Raw genomic sequence first — 19904 nt, forward strand, 5'->3', positions numbered from 1 at the left:
ATGGCCGTGGGCTATGAAAAAAAAGTGGTTTCAATGGGGACATTTTAGCCCTTAAGGGTCAGAATGTGTGTATTTTGACAGTTTATTATAGACTTATTAAAGGAGCTAAGGTTGAACTTCCAAAATTTGAAGAAATTCACAGTCTTGCCAAAATGTGTGGCATACGCATTTACTCATCCAAAAATCAATGGAAAATTAAAAAGCCAAAAGTGTTCCTAAGGATACACAAAGAAGAACAAGGTGACATAAATCCCTGCTCCGAGCTGCTTCTGACTATTTTGGTGCACCGGGCCAGACATCCACTCCAACCTGATGGTGTCTGGTCCTGCTGATAAAGCAGGGGCCTTGGGGTTGGTGTCCTGATATGCGGGAGGTGGGTTGTGATAAATGAATCCACAAAAAAAACTTTTAAGAAAATGTTCGAATATGCTAATGTTTAGGCTTCATTGAAACACAAGGGGCATCTTCCTTTTTTATAGGACATCACAACGGTTCATAGAAAAGTAGCCAAATTCTTAACAAACACTCAGCCAGCCCTCCCCTAACAAACTGGTTATTGCCACCTCTGGAGCTGTGGGAGGGTCATTTGGACAGAGGCAGACTGTCATGGCATGACTAATGATGGATGATTGCAGTTTAATTACACTCTGAGGGTATCACTTTTCTGCGGCTGGCTGGAAATAAATGAAGCTTTTCAGTAATGCACACAGTGGAATTATTGCAATATATCTCTGTCATTTTTTTAAAACACAGATATTATGTGTTTGGGAAGGGCTGCACTCTCACTATCAGTTTATCCCTTTGTTATCTATCTTTATTCCATGCCAATACCCATTGTTTCAGCAGCAGATTATAGCCATTAATCTGGGAAGGGTCTCTTTAATCTCTTCTGAAATCCTAAATTAAGTTGCCCCCATGAGATTGAACCAGTACAAAAACATCTCTCTGAAAATGAAGGGAAATCTGCTTACTCTGGACTTACACGGTGGCATCCCTCGCCTCCGGATGGGCTGGGGGGAGATGGCCTGTGGAGTTAGTCCATATGGCATAACAGTTGGCACATGTATATTTTTTGAGGTCTTGATGGAGCTCGATGTAATTTACTGGGACATCACTCAGCATAATCTCTTTGGGATATGCAGTGGCCAGTGGAGCGTGCAAAAAATAGATTTTTTTCCCTCACAGCCCTTGTGTCCATACTGTCTCCATATCCGAGAGGTGACATTTATGCAAGACTATATTAGAGTACGTGTGGATTTTGAGCCTCAAGGCAGGCTTACTGGCGGCTGATGTGTTGTGTGTGACTGGCTGGCGAGATCACGATGCTGACAAGGTTGACTGAGTGTCTCACTGTGGTCACACTCCAGTTGGAAAATTCTCATTTCTTGCTTCGTTTAGGCTTTAATTCATCCGGCGAGGCTGCATATAGAAGTCAAGTAAACATCATCCTCAAGAGCCCAGAGCAAAAATGAAGCTGGGAGGAGGGGGGTGGGAGTGAGAAAGGGATGTGAGGAGGGGGGGGGGGTTAGAGTGTTTGTGTGACACAGAGAGTGAGAGAGAAACAGACTGAGAGAGGAGCCTGTGTGTTCGTTTCACCTCCTAATCAGTTTTCCTGGGGGATCTATCATCGACTGCAGCAGAGGAGGCAAGTAGAAAAGCGGAAAAAGAAGATTGGAGATTTCTGCCCCAGCTTTAATCTTCTCTCATCACAAATTTGAGCCTCATACAAGTAAGGAATTCTTCTCAATCAGCCTACTTATAGATGCTCAGAAAATAGATCTATTATATTGTCCTCTCAGTGCATGAAGTTATGGAGATCAGACCAGCTGTGATGGTGCGTTTCATTTGTGCATTTCTCAAGTAGGATTAGACACAAAATCACATGAATAGAGTTGTTTGGTTATAAATGTATGACTTTTATTTGCATGTTGATGCACACATGCATGTGTCATGATATTAATTGCAAACTTTGGAAATGTATTGCATCTCACCCATGCCATTTCACACAAGACTGTAAGGATATTTCATACAGCAGCATTTATGTAGTGCTCATTTTCCTAAATGTTAATGCTTGGTGTAATTGTGCATGGTGCAGCACTTCAAACCGCATTAGTCACACAAGTTCTCAGTGTAACAGCTTGTTAATATAACTTGGTTTCATTCTGTGTAATAGCCATTTCACCCCCTTTAGTTTTTAAACATGTACTGAGAAAATTCTGCCTTTTTTCCTCCTTTTGTGCAACCATCTAAATGTGTTAAAAGTATTCTCCTTGGAGGAAAATAAATCACTTTGAAGCACAGAGTTGCTTTCATAGCCCTGCTCCATATGCATGAATGCAGCAGTTTCTTTCATGATACTGCCTCACAGAGATAACAGCTAGATTTCAGCTGGTGTAAGAAATGTAACAGAGCAATAACAGCCTGATTTCTCGATAGGCTGAATTATGATTTATAATGTGAGTGCCTGTTGTAATATTTAAATAGGAGCAACAAAGCCAGCTATGCCGCAGAGATAATTGGCACACATTTCTTCTTACAAGCTCATTTATAAACCAGGTCGACAGGGATGTATGAATGGTATGGAAACCTGCATTTGAACTGTGCTCACATGTACTGGAACCAAAAGTGGAACACACGCAGAGACATGGGGGCTTTGATGATTTGTCCTGTGAGAATCTCCTATTGCCCCAGTTTCTATCTCTGAAAAGCCACCGTGGTTACAAAAACGAGAACGGCAGCTGGAAAACTGACGCGTGGAAACACACGTGCGTGGTGCAACAGCTCTCTCCCCTGGCCCCCGCGTGAACGAGCTACCGCACAAATTTCACAGTTCACAGGCTTTAATGAGCTGCTGCAGCCTGTCCATCATAGTGACTGGAGAACACCTTAACAGACCTCACAGGCAGACACTGACACTACGCCGAGCAACTGCAGGATCACACAGACAGCAAAAAGGAGCTATTGTTTGAACAAAAATTGCTCTAGTTATTTTTAGGCACATCTGTGATTTAGAATATGCTTAGTGTGACAGTGATTTTAGCAAAAAAAGAAAACATCAATGCTGCTGTTGAGATGCAGGAGAAAAAAGGACACAGTGGTTTTTACTACATCAGTGCGAAAAACTGGAGGAGGGAATTGAAAGATTGATGCAAATTACAAGCAAACTGTGGAGGAATAAATGTGTGAGGCTCAGGGCAAAAGAAATTGACCGCTCTGCACATGCTGCAGAGACTTACCACCAGTTTATGAGAGGGATGGTGACAGCTAATCAAACATAGACACAGGATGACCCACACATTACCCCCAGCCTGACACTCAAGGCTGTGTGCAGCAGCCTGGATCGAACCACTGATGGGCAACTACAGGATATATGACCATACATCTCCTGCTGCTGATACCTACTTAAACCTCCCCTATTCCTGCCCTAATAGTATAAAAGCTTCTGCAAGATTTCCCTCGAGCTGCAAGGAGTTCACTTAGCTCAGCTGTTTTGAAAAGACGTGCACTTCTGCCAGGAGGCACGAGTGTTTAAAAAGTTACCTTCAGTTTAAATTGTTGCTGAAGGGGGCAGCAGGGGCAGCATCGTTGGAGTGTGTGTGTGTGTGTGTGTGTGTGTGACCCTTTTCCTTGAGAATCACAGGAGATGATTGAGGGAGGCTGCAGACGCGCGGTTGCTGGGAGACTGCTGGAGGTGGATTATGAAATGCACGGGGGAAAGCAGAGGCCAGTCAGTCAGCCGGGAGCGTATCGAGTTGTGTAATGATGGGAAATGTCAGTTGAGGGCGAGAGAAGGCGGCAGGAGGAAAGAAAAGAGCAGGACAGCGAATAAGTAACCCAAACACAGATCCCTAAATGAAAGGTTAATTGGATTCTGTCAGAGGTGAATTCTGACACTGACGTGGTGTTTCTGCTCTGTTGTACAGTGTCCACTTTGTATCTCTAAATGATACAATTTAATCTCTTTAAGCAGATGTCGCCTGCTTCTCAAGCGCTGGTATTACAGCGATTACACTCTAACTATCCTCTTTCATCTCTGGCTTTATTGGTTAATGACAGAAATGGACGCCGCTCTCTCCACGCCCTGCAACATCCAGATATGTGAGGTGACCTGTGACTCCTTCCGCATCATGTGGGACATGACCTCCGAGGACAGTGCCAGAGCTACACACTACTTCATTGACCTGAGCCGCAAAGAGAGCAGGGACCCCAACCGCTTCAAACACAGGGTCTGACCTCATGTACCTTCCTCTTTATCCTCTCCCTGTCTGTCCCATCAATGTGTCTCCTGCAGTGGAGGAAGAAGTATTCAGATCTTTTACTTAAGTAAAAGTACTAATAACACACTGCAGAATTACAAGTAAAAGTCCTGTAATCAAATCTTACGTAAGAGTACAAAAGTATCAGCATCAAAATGTACTTGTTATGCAAAATGGACCCACTCAAATTGTTATTTTCAGTGCTTAACAAATTTATTAGATCACCGGTTTGTGCTGCAGCTGTCTTAAATTAACACTATTAGTAATTACCAAAATGTTTCTGTAATGGGTAATACACCAGTGTGTAGAAGCTCTTTAAAATTATATTTTTAAAGCTAAAATATAATTATTACTGTAATCCATGAATTCTCAAATTTACTGTTTTACAAAAAAAATGTAAAAATAATAAAGCTTATTATTATTTCTTGGTTAAGATGTCAAATTATAGTTATTTTCTTTGCATTCCTGAACAGAAAAAATAGTTTTAGTGGTTCATTAATTTCTGACATAGAAGCACAGTGAGCCAGCTCAAGTTTGGGTATAAAAAGGTAAATTCAGTTTCAACATTCAACATTTTAGTTTTAAACAAGCTTTTGAAAGATTTCTAAAATATTTACACTACCGCTCAAAAGTTTGGGGTCACTTAGAAATGTCCTTATTTTTGAAAGAAAAGCAAAACAATTTAAAATTAAAATGACAGACATACAGTCTAGACACAATGTGGTAAATTACTATTAAAGCAGATTTTTTTTTAATGAAATATCTATTATATATTGTCAGCAACCATCACTCATGTGTTCCAGTGGCACATTGTGTTAATCCACGTTTATAGTGTTGAAAGGCTCATTGATCATTAAAACACATGTGCATTATGTTAGCACAGCTGAAAACTGTTTTTTGCTGATTTGAGAGGCAATAAAATGATCCTTTGGCTAGTTGAGTATCTAGAGGTAAAGTTGGAGATTTGTACAGGTATAAATTATTATTTCTATCCTTGTAAATGTCTTTACTATATCATCGATTTTCACTTATTGATGGAAAACAATATTGACATTTTCTTGGTGACCCCAAACTTTTGAGCGGTAGTGTATGTTTTCTCATTTTTATGACAGGCGGTCTAATAAATTTGTTAAGCACTGTATATTCCAGATATATTATTGTATTTTCTATTCATTTATGCAAACAACATTTTACTGTTAGCCAGGTAAGGCTAATTCTTACTACATAATATACTTTCATGTGGTTTCATTTATTTAGAAAAACTGTATTATTTTAAATTATTCATATTTTTTGTGTTAAATCTTGACCTGAAAAGTAATAGTGGAGTAGAAATACAAATTTACATATTGTCACCTTCCTAAAATAATAAATATTCAGACTCACAATTCACATCATAGGATCAGAGAAGAAGTCTCTTTTTAATCTATTCCCTTTTAGAATAACAGCAAACTGCCGAAATGAGACAGAAACACATGCATTATTTTTTTTTTTAGGTCTAGTCAGGTTAACAGATGAGTCTAACAGCTTTATGATATTCTGGATTAATCTGAACACAGAAAACAGCGGTTGCGCCCTTTCAGTCACTTCCAATACAGGCGAAAAAGGAAAATGAGTTCAGTCAACAGCTTCAGGCCAGTGACTCACTTGTACATTGCTTCCTCTTAAAGTGGACAAAAACTGACAAATTCATCTGCAGCACCGAACAGTTTTCATGTGAACAAATTAAGCACATTTCATGCACCACAGATAAAAGGCAGCAATGTAGCCTAATGATTTATGCTTTTTTTTGTTTTTAAATCAATTTGTCCGGGACTATTCATTTCAAGCAGTGTGAAGAGAGGCTTTGTACAGCACGTCACTACCAGCTGCTTTCCATCAGCAGTGGCGAGATCTATAACATGTCCAACATGTATTTTCATGCAATATACAGATATATATTTAGGAGAGCTGTCTGATTAACAGGTTCATTTATAAAATAATTTATAAAGTACATTCTGCATTTAAATTAATTAAAGCTATAGCTGTAGCAGGCTAGATACTGCTATCATATGAAACTCGAAGAGCTGACATGGCCATGACCTCTGACCTCAAGATGCCTGAATGAAAATAGGTTCTGTTGGTTCCCAGAAGTCTCCCCGTTACAGACAATTATAAATTATTATAAGCTATTGTTTTTAAGAGAAGAAAAAAAAACAATTCGTCGTGATAAATCACAGCAAAATGTGTAACTAATTGGTACATTTTTGATTGACAGCCCTAATGTTTACCTATTCATTTTTATGGCTCAAGAGATGAAAAATGTAGTCAGTCTGTTGGTTGGCAAGTCAGTCCACCACTATAGTCCAGACTAAAAAAATGCCTGCTGTTTAATCAACTGCCATGAAATGTTGCATTGTAATGTTCCCCAGACTGTTTGTGGTTTCCAAACATCTTCACCGGACTCTTAAATTAGACTAATAGAAGCTAATACATACTCCGCAAGAACAGAGATATGCCACTCGAGGTGGCAAAAACGAGAACAAAGTTAGTTCTGGTCTGGACATACTTCACGAGAAACGCAAGTGCAGAACTCCTCATAGGGCCCTCCCACAGCAGCACACATCAAATTCAAATTTCTGACCAATCACACAGTATTTCTCAGACAGCTCACAAGAACAAAGTCAAGAACAGAGAAATTAATTATCTCATGACGTCATTCTGTTCTTGCAGCCTTGAGAGATTTCTCTGTTCTTGCGGAGTATTAGCATTAACCCCCATTTGATAAGATTTTGTCCCAGATCGGATATGTGCTTTTAGATTTTACATTACAGAAAATGTATGAAACCCATGACCAAATAATGCATACATTTTGCCATTGTGTTATTGAGGAATAAAATTAAAGTGAAAACAAATTCTTCCTCCACTCAAGGACCTCTGAGGGTCTCTGGACCCCACTTTGAGAATCACTGCCACAGACTCTGATGTCTTTGGTGATACTTTGACTTTTCATTTAGTTATTTTAAACCAAACCATGATGTTTTCCCAAACCTAACCAAGAAGTTTTGTTGCCTAAACTGAAGTCATTTTGTTATCCAAACTACAACTCTTTTGCGTTAACCAGATGTTTAAAACTGCAGTCATTACATAGTTATTGAGACACGTTGATCTCATGCCACTGATAGCTGCTCTAATTTAGGAAGCGTTCCTGTGGGTTATATAAGAGGGTAGGAACTAACGACATATGTGGCCGTGTGGGTTGCAGGATTTATTGGATCAATTCAGTGTCTAAATTTAGCTCCAGTAGCTGAAGTCTAACATCCATGGCCTCCCTTAGTTTCAGATGTAAAATACTGACTGTAATTGCAGCTGGCAATTCAACAGCTCAAAAAGTGCTTTTGTGAGTTGTTCCTCAATGCAGGATATGCTCACTGTCTCTCTCTGATACACAAAGTGGCACAAACAAACTTGCATCAGAGATGTTGCCATGGATATATGGGCCTCTGAGCCTTTAGTAATTAGCTGTGCTTCTAAGAGGCCTTGGCCAAAACAAAGCTGCTGATTTGATTAGATGTATCCTAGATACAGCAGCTTGGGCTTGAAGTGGAATATCATGCTATAATAGGGAGGGAAATGTTCGACTTAACAATTGCATTAACATTTGTTTTGAAATGTAAATGAAACACACAGCAGCCTGTTCTAGCCTTCCTGCTCTGTCTTCCAGGATGTGCCAACCAAGCTGGTGGCCAAGGCTGTGCCTCTTCCCATGGCCGTGAGGGGACACTGGTTCCTCAGCCCGCGGACAGAATACTGTGTAGCTGTCCAAACTGCTGTCCGACAGCCAGACGGTGACTACCTGGTGTCAGAGTGGAGCCAGGTGGTGGAGTTCTGCACCGGGGGTATGACACACTATGCCTGTCAGCTAGAGTAACACTGATCATGTATTATACAGAGTATTCAGTGTTAACCAAAGTAATGCAAATATTCTTTCTCAGCACGGGGTAGTCATTAGCATTTTACACCATTCCTCCTTTACATTTGCAGACTATGCTATGGAACACCTCCAGCAGCTTCTTGACAAGGCAAAGGGCTCTGCAGGGAGGCTGCTGAAGTTCTCTGTGTTTTATCGCAATCAGCACCCAGACTACTTCGACTATGTCAGGTCAGTGCTGCATTCATACATATAAATTATATCTATATATAGCTGCACTCTCTTGTATACCCAAAGTAATTCCAGGAGCAGTTAAACCAAACATATGTTTTTTACGGTAAATATGAAACTATCTGGGGGCTACGTGGTGGTGTATTGATTAGTACTCACAGCAAGAGGGTTGCCAGTTTGACTCCGGCCTGCAGCTCTTCTGTGTTGAGTTTGCATGTTCTCCCCTTGTCACCGTGGGTTCTCACCGGGTTCTCCGGCTTCCTCCAAAGTCCAAAAACATGCACTAAGGTTTAACTGGTGACTCCAAATTGCCCGTAGGAGTGAATGAGAGCGTGATTGTCTGTCTCTATGTGTCAGCCCTGTGATAGTCTGGCGATATTTCCAGGGTGTATCCTGCCTCTCGCTAATGTCAGCTAGGATCGGCTCCAGCCCCCCGCGATAAGCAGTTAAGGATAATGAATGAATGAATGAAACTATTACAAGCAGTTTGTTAGCTTAGCTTAGCACAAAGACTTAAAACAAAGATAAACAGCTACCCTGGTTCTGTGCAGTGACAAATAGTGGTGTGTATGTGAACGTTTCACAGTCTCAGTGAGTGATTTGTTGTGTGTCACATAACAGCTGCATCAACTCAATCAGGACAGGAAATAGAAATGATTAGTTTGCGACTCATCTATGCGTCCGTAAGTTTGAGTCTCTGGTTCATTTGTCCTGTGACAGCTGTAGAGGCTTAGTCACAGGGATGTGGATGCCACACTAGTTAAAATGAACAAAAAAAAGTTCAATTTATCGCACAAAAGTCAGTGATCCAAGTCAGCAAAAAGACTCAAACTTCCCAACACTAGTAACAAAATTCAACCATCAGCTCCTCTATAGCTCACTGGTTGTCTGGTAGTTCATGGAGACCAGTACTCACTAACAAAACTAAAGTATAGAAATACTCTAATTAGGCACATACCTGCTGTGAACCAACAATTGTTTTATAGTCGGCTTTGAGTTGATTAAACACGCATTAAAGGTGCTGACGGGGATTTTGTTAGCTTCAAGAAAGTGTATTGTCCAAAATATGAAGTATAAGACTCCTTTTTGTTTCCATGTTGCATTAGAAGGGAATGTGGAGGCCTGATGCGTCCAGCCCTTAAAGACATCAGCGGGAGTCATGGTTCTCCCATCAACGGCAAACTGCAGGGAGTCTTCTTCAGCTGCAACACAGAGTTTGATACAGGCCTTCCTCCCAAAGACTCCCCTTATGGCCCCCTGCGTTTCCAGATCCCAGCTGGACACCTGCTGAACCCCAACATCTCACTGTACTTTGCAGACTTCTACTGTATGTACACAGCCTATCACTACGTGGTGCTGGTGCTGGCCCCTGTTGGTTCAGAGGGCGATACCTTCTGTCGCACCCGGCTGCCTATGCTGGACTTGGCCTCCAACCCTTTCCTGACGTACACTGACCCCCAGAGGCCGGGGGAGGAGCCTCTGTACTGCCATGCCAGCGACGTCATCCTCGAGGTGCTTTTCACAGAGCCGGTTCCTTTGGATCAAGGCAGCGTGGAGCAGATCAGCGGGCACCACCAGCTTATGAGTCTGACCACGGCCAATGCTAAGAAAGACCCGAGCTGCAAAGTGTGCAACATCAGTGTGGGACGCTGAGGGAGATGAAGGACAGACCTGGCAGTGTGCGAGCCTGCAATGCTGAAAGAAACGGTGTTGCACAATGCAAAACAGTTGAGACCATCATGTGTAGGTCAGTACTCAGTACTGGAAACAGCCCACCTCTCAGGGTGTGTGCATGCTGCTGCCCCTCCTCCCTCCTGCCTGGACTAGAATAGTGAGTATTAAATAGAAGATTTTTACGACGTGTACCGCAGAACTTCATCACGATCACAGCTGGAGATACAGTCCATCCATGACTGTTGAACAAAAGATGATAGGCTTTAAAAGGCTCAACAATATCTGTGCTCCTTTGTTGAGAGTCATATTTGCTCTATTGTGTCTTTGTGGCATTTATGAATACCCTTTTCTTCTTCGGTTTTTCTTTAAGATGTGTTTATTTCCTTTTTTTGTTATGCTGTATTAGTTTGGTGTAATTTCCCTCCATAAATGTGTGTTTTATACAACCTGAAAAAAGAAATGCTTATAGTGTACCCCTTTTACAGCATTGCAGGTCACAAACAATGTGTTTTACCTCTTGCAAAGCTTTCTCTATGAAGTTACTGCCAGATGTTCTTTGTCTTTTAAGAAAAAGACTTATTTGATAAATGTCTCATACTCCTACATTGTAGCTTTAACTCCAGTTTTCAGCATCTCTGCTAAATACTTCTTAAAAAGCTCAATGCAGAGTTCTGATTTGGAAAATCAAAATGCTGCACAGCATACTTACTGCAGAAAAATATGGTGCAATGTGACAATGAAAGCCATACAAAGTTTTGGGGTTTTATGAGGAAGGTAATGGAAGATGGTATCACAAGGTTCCCTGCAATCAGTCTCTGACAGCAAGCCTCGGCTCTATAAACAGGGCTGAGCTAAGATTAGCTTCTCTATTGCTATGGGGTTTCTGTTCGTCCCTGCCCAGTAATCTCTGACCTATATGGGAATCCCAGAAATGCCCAAAGTGAAAGGGAACCCGTCCCCTGTGCACAACAGTAATGCACGCGCTGGTGAATAGCCAGAATGTAGGACATGACAAGCGTGTCAAGCGTGCGCTAAATAAAAAAAAGGCTCACCCCTTTGACACTGAATGTGAAAGAAAAATGGAGGAAAATTGAATGCAATCACTTGTTTAAAAGACTTTTTTTTATATACAAAAGCACTTAAGATGTCTAAACATTTCTAAAAATAAAGTCAAATGTCATAAAAAATCGTCTTTACCCTGGAGCAATGTTTCATGTCTCACAATATCAGTAAGTGGAAGAGAAAGTCATGCCCTTTCACCCAGATTCTTCCCGCGACAGAGATGTGAGTTCACACTCACAGCAATGCTGTAGTTCCGTCCGTTGTTATTGTCCCAAAAAGGCTCATTGTACCCACCTGGTAAATAACTTAAACAAAACTCTATCTTCCGTTTGGCATCTAGCACTTTAGGAATGGCAATGTCAAATTCAAAGATGTCTGTCTGCGGCCCTCCGAATCGTTTCTGCACATACGTACAGGTGACATCTTTGTAACTCTGCCATGAGTCAAAGGTGATGCGTATACGCACTTCCTTCTGGAAACTGATGTTTCTAACTCGGACGGTACCTTGGAGGGCCTGTTCAGTAACGCTGCAGTTCTCCAGGATAACCATGCTCTCTGCCAGCTTGGCACGAAAGGCCCGGAAATCTGCAGACGGCTGTGGGAAGCCCAGTTTGAGCTGTGTTCCTGGGCAGCAGGTGCTGACGGTGCAGCTGTAGCCGTCCTCTGTCATGCTCACCAAACCCTGCAGCGACGGCAGGAGGTCAAGGTCGGACTGCTCCTCTTCTTCAGAAAACACTCGCACTGCTGTTAGAGACAATCCGCGCGAGTCAGCGAAAACCACACGTTTGTTCTTGATTGGGAGCAAAAGATCATCATCATCATCCGAGTCGTCCAAGTAAGATAAGGGGGGGAAGGTCAGATAGGCTTGGCTCCAGAGGTCAGAGGGTAGCTGCTCTGAAACTGGAGGACGGATGCAAGGGCGCAGGGGCTTCAGGATGGGAACCCAAACATGAGGACATAGTTGTTTACTTTGGTTCAAGCACAGCCTGACGGCAATCTCCGCAAGTCCAGCTGATTGCGCCATTGACCCGAGGCCGACCACTGGCAGGACACTTGCAAGAGATAAACAGCTTTTTCAATATACTGCTGCCATATAAATGGGATTAAACTTTTGTATATATATACTGTAACTATGCTATTATTAAGGAATGCATCTCAAGATTAAGCTCACATGGTAATAATGCCAATTCACCCTCACTTATTGATAATAATTGGTGTAAAATAATGCACCCCACAGCAACAGAATCACTACACATTCAGTTTATTTCAAATGCTTACGTTGTACTGGATATCTCCATACTGGATGTTGAGTGATGGGAATATTATCCTCAGTGCTTGTTCTGAGTTCTAGAAAATTGAAAAAAAAGATATAACAATACAACAGGCAGTATTTTCAATATCACTGATGCACTGATGCAATGTTTTTATTTCTTCTTTTTGTGTAATTCTGCAACAAAAATGTCATGATACAATTTCAAATATAAGTTAAATGTTACTTACAAACTCCCATGAGCAGCAAGTTGTTATATGTAGTCTCAGTCATCCATTTGCCCGCAGGAAAATCTTGCACAGGATCCTATTTATACTACCTCAGTTTGGATGTCATGTTATACTCCACCCTCTCGTCTCACCTAACCAACCAGCTTCATATTGTGGTTTTGTGTAATGTTGTTTTTAGATGTCTTTGGTTCAGATTTCTGAGCACATTTAACTTTTGGTGCTTCCTCTACTGTAAGTCTGTGTTTCACTGCAAAGAGAAAAACATGTTTTTGTTCAATTATGTCTCTGTATTGTCATTTCACACTGACCTTGTCCAGTGCCGACATGAGTATGTATAGGTCTACTGTATGTAACTCTACTCTGCATTGTGGAAACTATTTCAGACATCCTGGGCTCTATTCTCAGACCCATCAGTGGACACTGAGCCAAATCCTCCACTAGCTGGCTTAGATCCTGTCAGTGTGTGTGATTCTGAGGAGGGCTGGATTACAAAATGACCCAGCATGCCCCAGAGGAAGCTATTCAAGTATCAATCCAAATGGGTGTGCACAAATTGTCCTATGATGACTGAAGAATTGGTTGTTTGAGGTTATACTGGTAATGATTTGACTGTTTAAAGGGACAGTTCACCCTAAAATGAAAAATGCATCATTTTTTATCCTACCTGGGGTGCTATTTAGCATCTACAGATCATAAATTTGGTGAGTTGCTGAGTGTTAAATATAGATATAAATATATATTTGCCTTCTTTTTTTATTCAGTGTCTTTCATCTGTGATGCATTGAAGCTTTTTAATTTGTAAATTGTTTTGTATATTTTCTGTTTTTATGGCGGTGAAGCAGTTTGCAAACTTGTTTTGGTGCCATACAAATTATATATCAAAATGAATTATAATGTATTTTTATTTCAAATATAACAGTGCTATATTGCATTTGGCTTGTCTGGATTATCTCGAGTAACCAGGTCATGATTTCTGGAAAGATACATTGCTGTTGAGTTTTTTTAAATGTAATTTTTTGCACAAAAGCCAAGTGCCATATAGTTTTATTTCAAGAGAAGGCAGACATCTCTACCACTCTGCAACTCATACTAAATAAATGTAGCTTGATAAATAGCACCACAAGTGAGAGGGAAAATGTGTATTTTTTGGGATGAACTGTGCCTTTAACGCCAGAAAGCTGACTGAGGTTGAACAATGATGTGCTGCATTTAAGAAATAATAAATCATAACCATTCAATCATTTACAAAAGTTTTTATTTTTCTGATTCCAAGCATTTCCCTGCTTTCATTTTCCAATATTTGACTCTGAATAACAGCATTCATGTCCTCTAAATGCTCCTCTGTATGTTACCAGGTGTGTAACCCAACTTGATTTCTTTCCTGGTCAGATCATCATGACCATCTCAGTGTATTATTCCTAATCTCCTAAATATACCACTTTATAGGATTCCATATTAGCGAGATCAGCAGTGAGATTCCAATGTCGAGATTTGCAAAGCCCCCCTCCCTCCCTCTCTCTCTCTCTCTCACTCACTCCCTTATTACTTCCAAATACTGGACAATTTGTGTGAGGGCAAAAAATAAGCACTGATTGCTTCCTTTGAGACACTTACATAACAATGCTATTACAACAATTATGTCTCAGAGAAGACAATGTTCCACATCATTTGGAGCAAACAAAAAAAAACACTTCAAATTTGAAGCAGAGGGGAACTGAAAAGCGTAGAATATACAATTAATGTACAGTTCTGGATGGTATAGTCAAGGGGAGGACATGCACAGGAGGTTATCTAAACATTAAAATGAGTCCTGAGTGTGACTGTCATTTTAAAAAATGGCGATCAAAACATACATGCACATTGACACGTGCACCTTTGGCTGCTACGCACTATGACGCCAAGAGAAGTGATAAAATTTCACCTTCGGGGGCTTCTTGTTACTGAGCAGCAGGGAAAAGGTCCAATAATGTGAGTCATCTGGATAAAGTAACAGAATGAATTAGCAGATAAGACTTTAGCACTATCACAGACACCAACACACTAGAATACATTACATTATGTAACCAAACTTAGGTTGTGACATGATTAAAAAGAGATCCCAAAATAACACCGCAGCACTTAAAATGCTGCTTTGGCGAACAAGGTTCATACGTCAGCAAGCAGTTCTGACAATACGAGTAATGGACTTATAGTTGCTGTTATTTATCCACTGAGTTACGTGTCTTGAACACATGCTGCCACAAATGTTTGTGTCCCACGAGTTTGTCCTTAATCCTGACAACAGTGACAATGATGGGTGCATTTCCAGATGTGATCGCTGCAGGTTAACGAGCCCCCTCCTCATTACTGCTTCGTTATAAAAATAGGCCATTGCTCATTTTCTGACCTCCTGGAGCAAAAACACATCCACACCAACAGACAGACCTGCAACAACAAAAATGATTGTGTTTTAATTGTATTGGACTGTAGCTAGGGGAATGAGAATTCTGCCTTATTGTTGGCATATTTTGTTTCTTAATAGAGGAGCATGTCTTTAATAATCTGTTGCCAAGAAACAATGAACACAGCAACAAAAAAACAACAGTGAGCGCTAAAAATAAATCCAGATGTCATTGCAAAGCAGTTGCTTATATAAGATCTGCAGAAGTGAATTAGCAGATGTCAGTACTAGAGGGTGTGAGGGCAGTGTTGAATTTATGAGAGAGATGACACAGTCAAACTCGTTGTTACTCACCTCTGTGTTCAAATTAACTGCACGGCTCCACTTGAAACAAGTGGTGCTATAGTTCGATACCGCATTAGATGTTGAGAGCCCTCTTCCAGATCTACAACATACTCCCTGGTAGAAGAGATAATATCAGTTGTTTTAGTGGCTATGCAGGAAAATACAACAGTACTGAATGTGAAAAAGGTGACACCGCCACCTAGTGGGCCTTAAAAACAATGACAACGACTGGAACGTACCGTTGATCATCTGTTTCAGGCTCCACCAAGATGTTCTCCTGTCTCTCCTTCACTCGTAGAAACACAAAGGAGTCCAGGCAGGGCTCAGGCACTGGGATTACATTAGAATACATGGGGTTTAGTGTGATGGTCAGTGAAAATGTCAGAGCAAATGCCACCATCTGCCAGCGCATGCTAACAGCAGTATTTCTGCCATGACATATTCAAGACTGACTGAATATAAAGAATACAAAAGAGATTTTTTTTTACCAGCTTTGAGCAAATCCACTGTCTGCAGGTTGGCAGGCATGCGTTTCAGCGCTACAGACTTCAGGTAGGTTTCTGTGTTGGCATAGTATCTGCACATCAGGTGAACATGTAGTTTTAGTGTCACAAAAACAGCTGTACAAACAAACAGCTCTGACCAAAATCTACTCTACTCACTCTTTGGCAAAGGCAAACTCCTCGGGTGAAAGCAGTGACGGATCTCCCTCACCTCGAGACTTTTCTCTCTCCAGGACATGTGGGAAAAACTTTTCAATCTAGACATGTGTGTCAAAAAGATCAGGATTACTGGAGTGAAATGAGAGCTGTATTTTGCACGCTGCATCGTTGACCTTACTGACCTTCTGCAGACGAGAGCGCAGGTAGCTGCTGAGCACAAAGCGAATCCTGTCTATTTCCATGCGATGGACGCTGGCCTTTGCGTCACCTTTCTTCACCCGCTGCAGGTTGTCTTCCTGTTGGAGGAAAAGGTCAGGTCACTTTTCAGAAGGTAACATTCCCTCTATTCAGTGTGACTTAAAATGAGCGGATTTGGAACAAGAAAAGAATATAAATACTACAATTAATTCATTGTATGAGTATGATTTGATTAATGAGTGCACACTGCACAGATCCACGTCCGTCTCCACAACTGGATCTGCTATTAGGATTTCAGCAGCAGCATAATTTAAGTCACACTCATAAACAACAATATCTGTTTATTACGCACCATGACAGACAACACCAAAGAGTGCAGAAACATTTCCATACACGTTTTAGATTTTGCATAGTAAAATGAGACTATAGAGAAAGTTGTGAATGTTTTCATGCTTTTAGGTTGTCAGAAATAATCTTTAAATATAGTTGTTATTTTGTAGGAAGTCTTTGCAAAAAAAGTCATATTTTGTACACGGATATGAATGTGTGCAGATTTAAACAGGAACAGGTTCTTGTTTCAGGGTCAAGTTCACAATAATGCCAATAACAAAGCAATTCTTCAAAAAAAGAAATAGTTACTGATATTGATTTTCCAGAACAGGCTACTTTATGATATTTGGGAGATAAGGAGCAAAATGTTTCCCGTGCACAGAGGAAAATGGTATGTTCCTTCTGTGCATAATTAGCAGTCAGGAACATAACCATTAGTCATCAAAAGTGTCAGGTTTAATGCCACTACAGAGAACAGACTGTTACGTGAGCTAGGTGAAATTATAATTGAGGTTTATTTCTTTGTTTTTTCTGTATACGAGGACACAAGTGAAGAACTTTTTTTAAGTTAATAACCTCCTTTCATGTCTTTATATATTTATATTTCTTGAAGCTCGATGATTAAGAAACACCTGAGTTGTGCTTTGGGAAAGGGACCTTTTTGTAGCATATTTTATTTGTTAAGCATGTAAGAGAAGGTAATATCTTGTTTAAATAATCTGTATATATGGGATTTTGTAATTAATGTTTAACCACTGCAACTATATCACTCATAAGGGTTGGGTGCCTTGTGTGGATGACACAAAAAGAAAGAAAATAAACTAATCAAGCATTCAATTCAGTACATTCTGACTATAAATACTTATATATGCATACTTGTTACATTTTCAATGCATGATACAGTGTTATATTATAGTTATTGGCTTAAAGGGCATGAATACGTCTTCCACCAATGCATGATATTAATCATTGGTGACAGTACTGCACCACACTGTATGCACTTGTTTATGACATTTAAAACATGTAGGTTGACTAGTGAGTGTTTCTGAACATACAGTAAGTCAGACACAGCCCACACAGCAGGAGGTATTCCCCGTGTAATTTACCATGTGACTCAGCTGCTCCATCACACACTCCACCACCTCTGACTTGTTCTCAAGCAGCTCCGGTGAGAACTTCTCATTCAGCCAAGCCTGCGGGTGAAACAGAGGGGGACACAGCTGTGAGGATGCGGCTGAAAGTCTAATGAGGGGAAGTACACCTTGTCAAAAGACTATATGAAGTCTATCGTCACATTGTCATTTTTTTTTTCAAAATTGTTTTTTTTGCCTAAATCATCTCCTCATGACGCCGGCCACCTATGGTAAAATCGTCTACACCCTCAGTTGATCAGATCATGTGATTTTACCCCTTTCAGATAATGGCCTATGTCAAGTGTGTGACTTAAGCGGATTTATTATGCCTAAGTCAAAATAAAATGTGACTTAGGCAATTTTTTGAACATGCCTTTGTGACTTTAGCAAGATATGGTAACACTTTATTATGAAGGTGTCTACATAAGAGTGACATGAGTGTGTCATAAACATGACATGGGATGAGTCATGAACATTAATGACACTTTGAAGTAACATTAATGCTCATGATACTTGTCATGTCATGTTTCTGACAGGCTTGTGTGTGTAAGTCATTTATTTCTCTTAAGTTACATAATTTACACACAGTGTTATTACTATGCCAATAGCCATCCTTTGTTAAATCCTTTTTGAGTGAAATGATCAATAAATGTCATGTGTTACACTTTTGGTGAAGTTTCCTGCAAAACTTGAAAAAATGAGTCAGGCGATTATTTTAACAGGGTGACGCTATGGTACTTCACCTCACCGTCAAATAGTATACTTATGAATTAAAATCAGCTCACTTCTTCCAGTTTAGCTATCAGCTCCGCCGGGGTCATAACATCCTCCAGAGTGTCATCTTGGTTCACGTCGCTGCCGTCATCAGACAAAGCGTCCGCCATAGTTTTACTTTACGAAGCAGACAAAAATAAAACACAGATCTCAACCGAAACTATAACTGTTTGTTTAACTTTTAAACTAAAATGTAGCGAATTAAACGTTTGGTTTAGAGTAGTTTGCTAAAGCGACAACCACTAGCTACAAAGCAGCGTGTTTACTTCTTGTTTATTCGCGCCACTACACTCTCTTCTCGCGGGACTTTGTAATGTGTAATTTTCCCTAACTAAAGCCTGTAAGGCAGTGCTCCTCACAGGCTCTGGTGTGTACAGCCGATTAATGGGCTATATAATCAGATGTTTAGTTTATAGACATTATTCAAACTGGGATTTATGTCATGACTGGTAAGAGAGCTTGGGTTTCCTGTAGTATGAGGCGGGATTGTTAACACTGCCTTTGGAGCAATGCTTCCTTAAAGGTATTACTCAGGGAACTGTTAACTCACTTTACCAAGTCAAGGCACACTGTGATACAGAGCATTATCAATTGTACTGTCAGTTGTCTCAAAGTATTCAGTTTATTTACTTAGCAAGTAAAAGTCTAATATCATACTGTGAAAATAATCAACTAAAAGTATAGCCCTGCAACAAAACCTTATTTGAGTAAAAGTATGTAATTATTAACAACAAAATGTAGGTCCTGCTTGAAAAGTGCAGTGTAGTTATTGCAGTAAATGTTTCTTGTCAGTTTTTTATTATTAGATTTATATAACTAGGCCTATATGTTGTTTTATTGTGTGTTTTGCATGTTACTTCTGTAGATGTTTATGGTTGAGCTAATTTTCACTGGGTAGGGCTGCACAATTAATCAAAATGGGTTTCTAAATAGTTCATTTAGTTGAAGAAGAATTGGAGAATTTTCCCAACACATCATCCTTTAGTTTATCTCAAACATTCAAAATAAACACTTCCGGAGATACTAGGTTTTCACTGGACCGGAAGGATATAGAAAATGTTAATCTGAAAAGCTTTCTGACAATAAGTACGCTAAAAGTACAATATTTACCTCTGGGATGTAGTGGAATAGAAGCATAAAGTTGAAATAAATGGAAAAAACTATAGTAAAAATCTCTCAAATTTGCACTTATGTACAATACTTGAGTAAGTGTAATTAGTTACATTCCACCATGTGTACTGTAGGTTACAATTGTTTGGGATTATGCACTTTTTTGTACAGTATAATAATAGAAATTAGCATATGATATACAGAATTTTTTTAATGTAATTTGAATTGAAATAAAAAACAAAAGGTAATTTGCATTGCATGGAAAAAGGGCTCATGAAATATTATAAATAATTTAAAATTATTGACAAGTCAGAAGGCATAGCTGCAGTCAATGAAAGCATG

The 19904-nt window shown here is 40.1% G+C and overlaps 3 protein-coding genes across 4 annotated transcripts; 1 reads left to right on the plus strand and 2 right to left on the minus strand.

The window, feature by feature from the left end:
* The first annotated feature begins 1582 nt into the window (after positions 1 to 1582).
* LOC131975083 (phytanoyl-CoA hydroxylase-interacting protein) lies at positions 1583 to 11766 on the plus strand. 2 transcript variants are annotated; one of them, XM_059337621.1, is made up of 5 exons: positions 1583 to 1729; positions 4057 to 4226; positions 7957 to 8131; positions 8277 to 8394; positions 9501 to 11766. In XM_059337621.1, exons 2-5 carry the CDS (start codon positions 4059 to 4061, stop codon positions 10045 to 10047), a joined length of 1008 nt encoding a protein of 335 aa, XP_059193604.1. In that variant the 5' UTR covers positions 1583 to 1729; positions 4057 to 4058; the 3' UTR covers positions 10048 to 11766. The 2 variants fall into 2 exon arrangements, with proteins under 2 accessions (XP_059193604.1, XP_059193603.1); XM_059337620.1 differs by lacking the exon at positions 1583 to 1729 and having other exon boundaries at positions 4050 to 4226.
* Positions 11197 to 13313, minus strand: ppp1r3c2b (protein phosphatase 1 regulatory subunit 3C2, duplicate b). Its single transcript, XM_059336714.1, is given in 4 exon segments — positions 11197 to 12182; positions 12409 to 12433; positions 12436 to 12477; positions 13295 to 13313. Coding segments are annotated over 4 exon segments (954 nt in total). The 3' UTR covers positions 11197 to 11314.
* Positions 13314 to 13868: 555 nt separating this feature from the next.
* gins4 (GINS complex subunit 4 (Sld5 homolog)) lies at positions 13869 to 18724 on the minus strand. The gene is made up of 8 exons (XM_059337622.1): positions 18464 to 18724; positions 17652 to 17738; positions 16200 to 16313; positions 16018 to 16115; positions 15844 to 15932; positions 15595 to 15685; positions 15365 to 15469; positions 13869 to 15054 (listed from the first exon to the last, which is right to left on the minus strand). The coding sequence occupies exons 1-7, from the start codon at positions 18560 to 18562 to the stop codon at positions 15373 to 15375; spliced, it is 675 nt and encodes a 224-aa protein (XP_059193605.1). The 5' UTR covers positions 18563 to 18724; the 3' UTR covers positions 13869 to 15054; positions 15365 to 15372.
* Between the last annotated feature and the right edge of the window lie 1180 nt (positions 18725 to 19904).

This window comes from Centropristis striata, chromosome 7 (assembly GCF_030273125.1).
Source record: "Centropristis striata isolate RG_2023a ecotype Rhode Island chromosome 7, C.striata_1.0, whole genome shotgun sequence".
NCBI lineage: Eukaryota > Metazoa > Chordata > Actinopteri > Perciformes > Serranidae > Centropristis > Centropristis striata.

Bases quoted from the DNA above. Each gene is read 5' to 3' on its own strand.
- LOC131975083 (XM_059337620.1), top strand. From the start codon at position 4,050: ATGACAGAAATGGACGCCGCTCTCTCCACGCCCTGCAACATCCAGATA. The intron at 4,227-7,956 runs GTCTGACCTCAT...TCTGTCTTCCAG, and splicing joins CCAACCGCTTCAAACACAGG to GATGTGCCAACCAAGCTGGT. The intron at 8,132-8,276 runs GTATGACACACT...TTACATTTGCAG, and splicing joins GGTGGAGTTCTGCACCGGGG to ACTATGCTATGGAACACCTC.
- gins4 (XM_059337622.1), bottom strand. From the start codon at position 18,562: ATGGCGGACGCTTTGTCTGATGACGGCAGCGACGTGAACCAAGATGAC. The intron at 16,314-17,651 runs GTAAATTACACG...TTCCTCCAACAG, and splicing joins TGGAGCAGCTGAGTCACATG to GAAGACAACCTGCAGCGGGT. The intron at 15,470-15,594 runs GTACGTTCCAGT...CTCTTCTACCAG, and splicing joins CCTGAAACAGATGATCAACG to GGAGTATGTTGTAGATCTGG.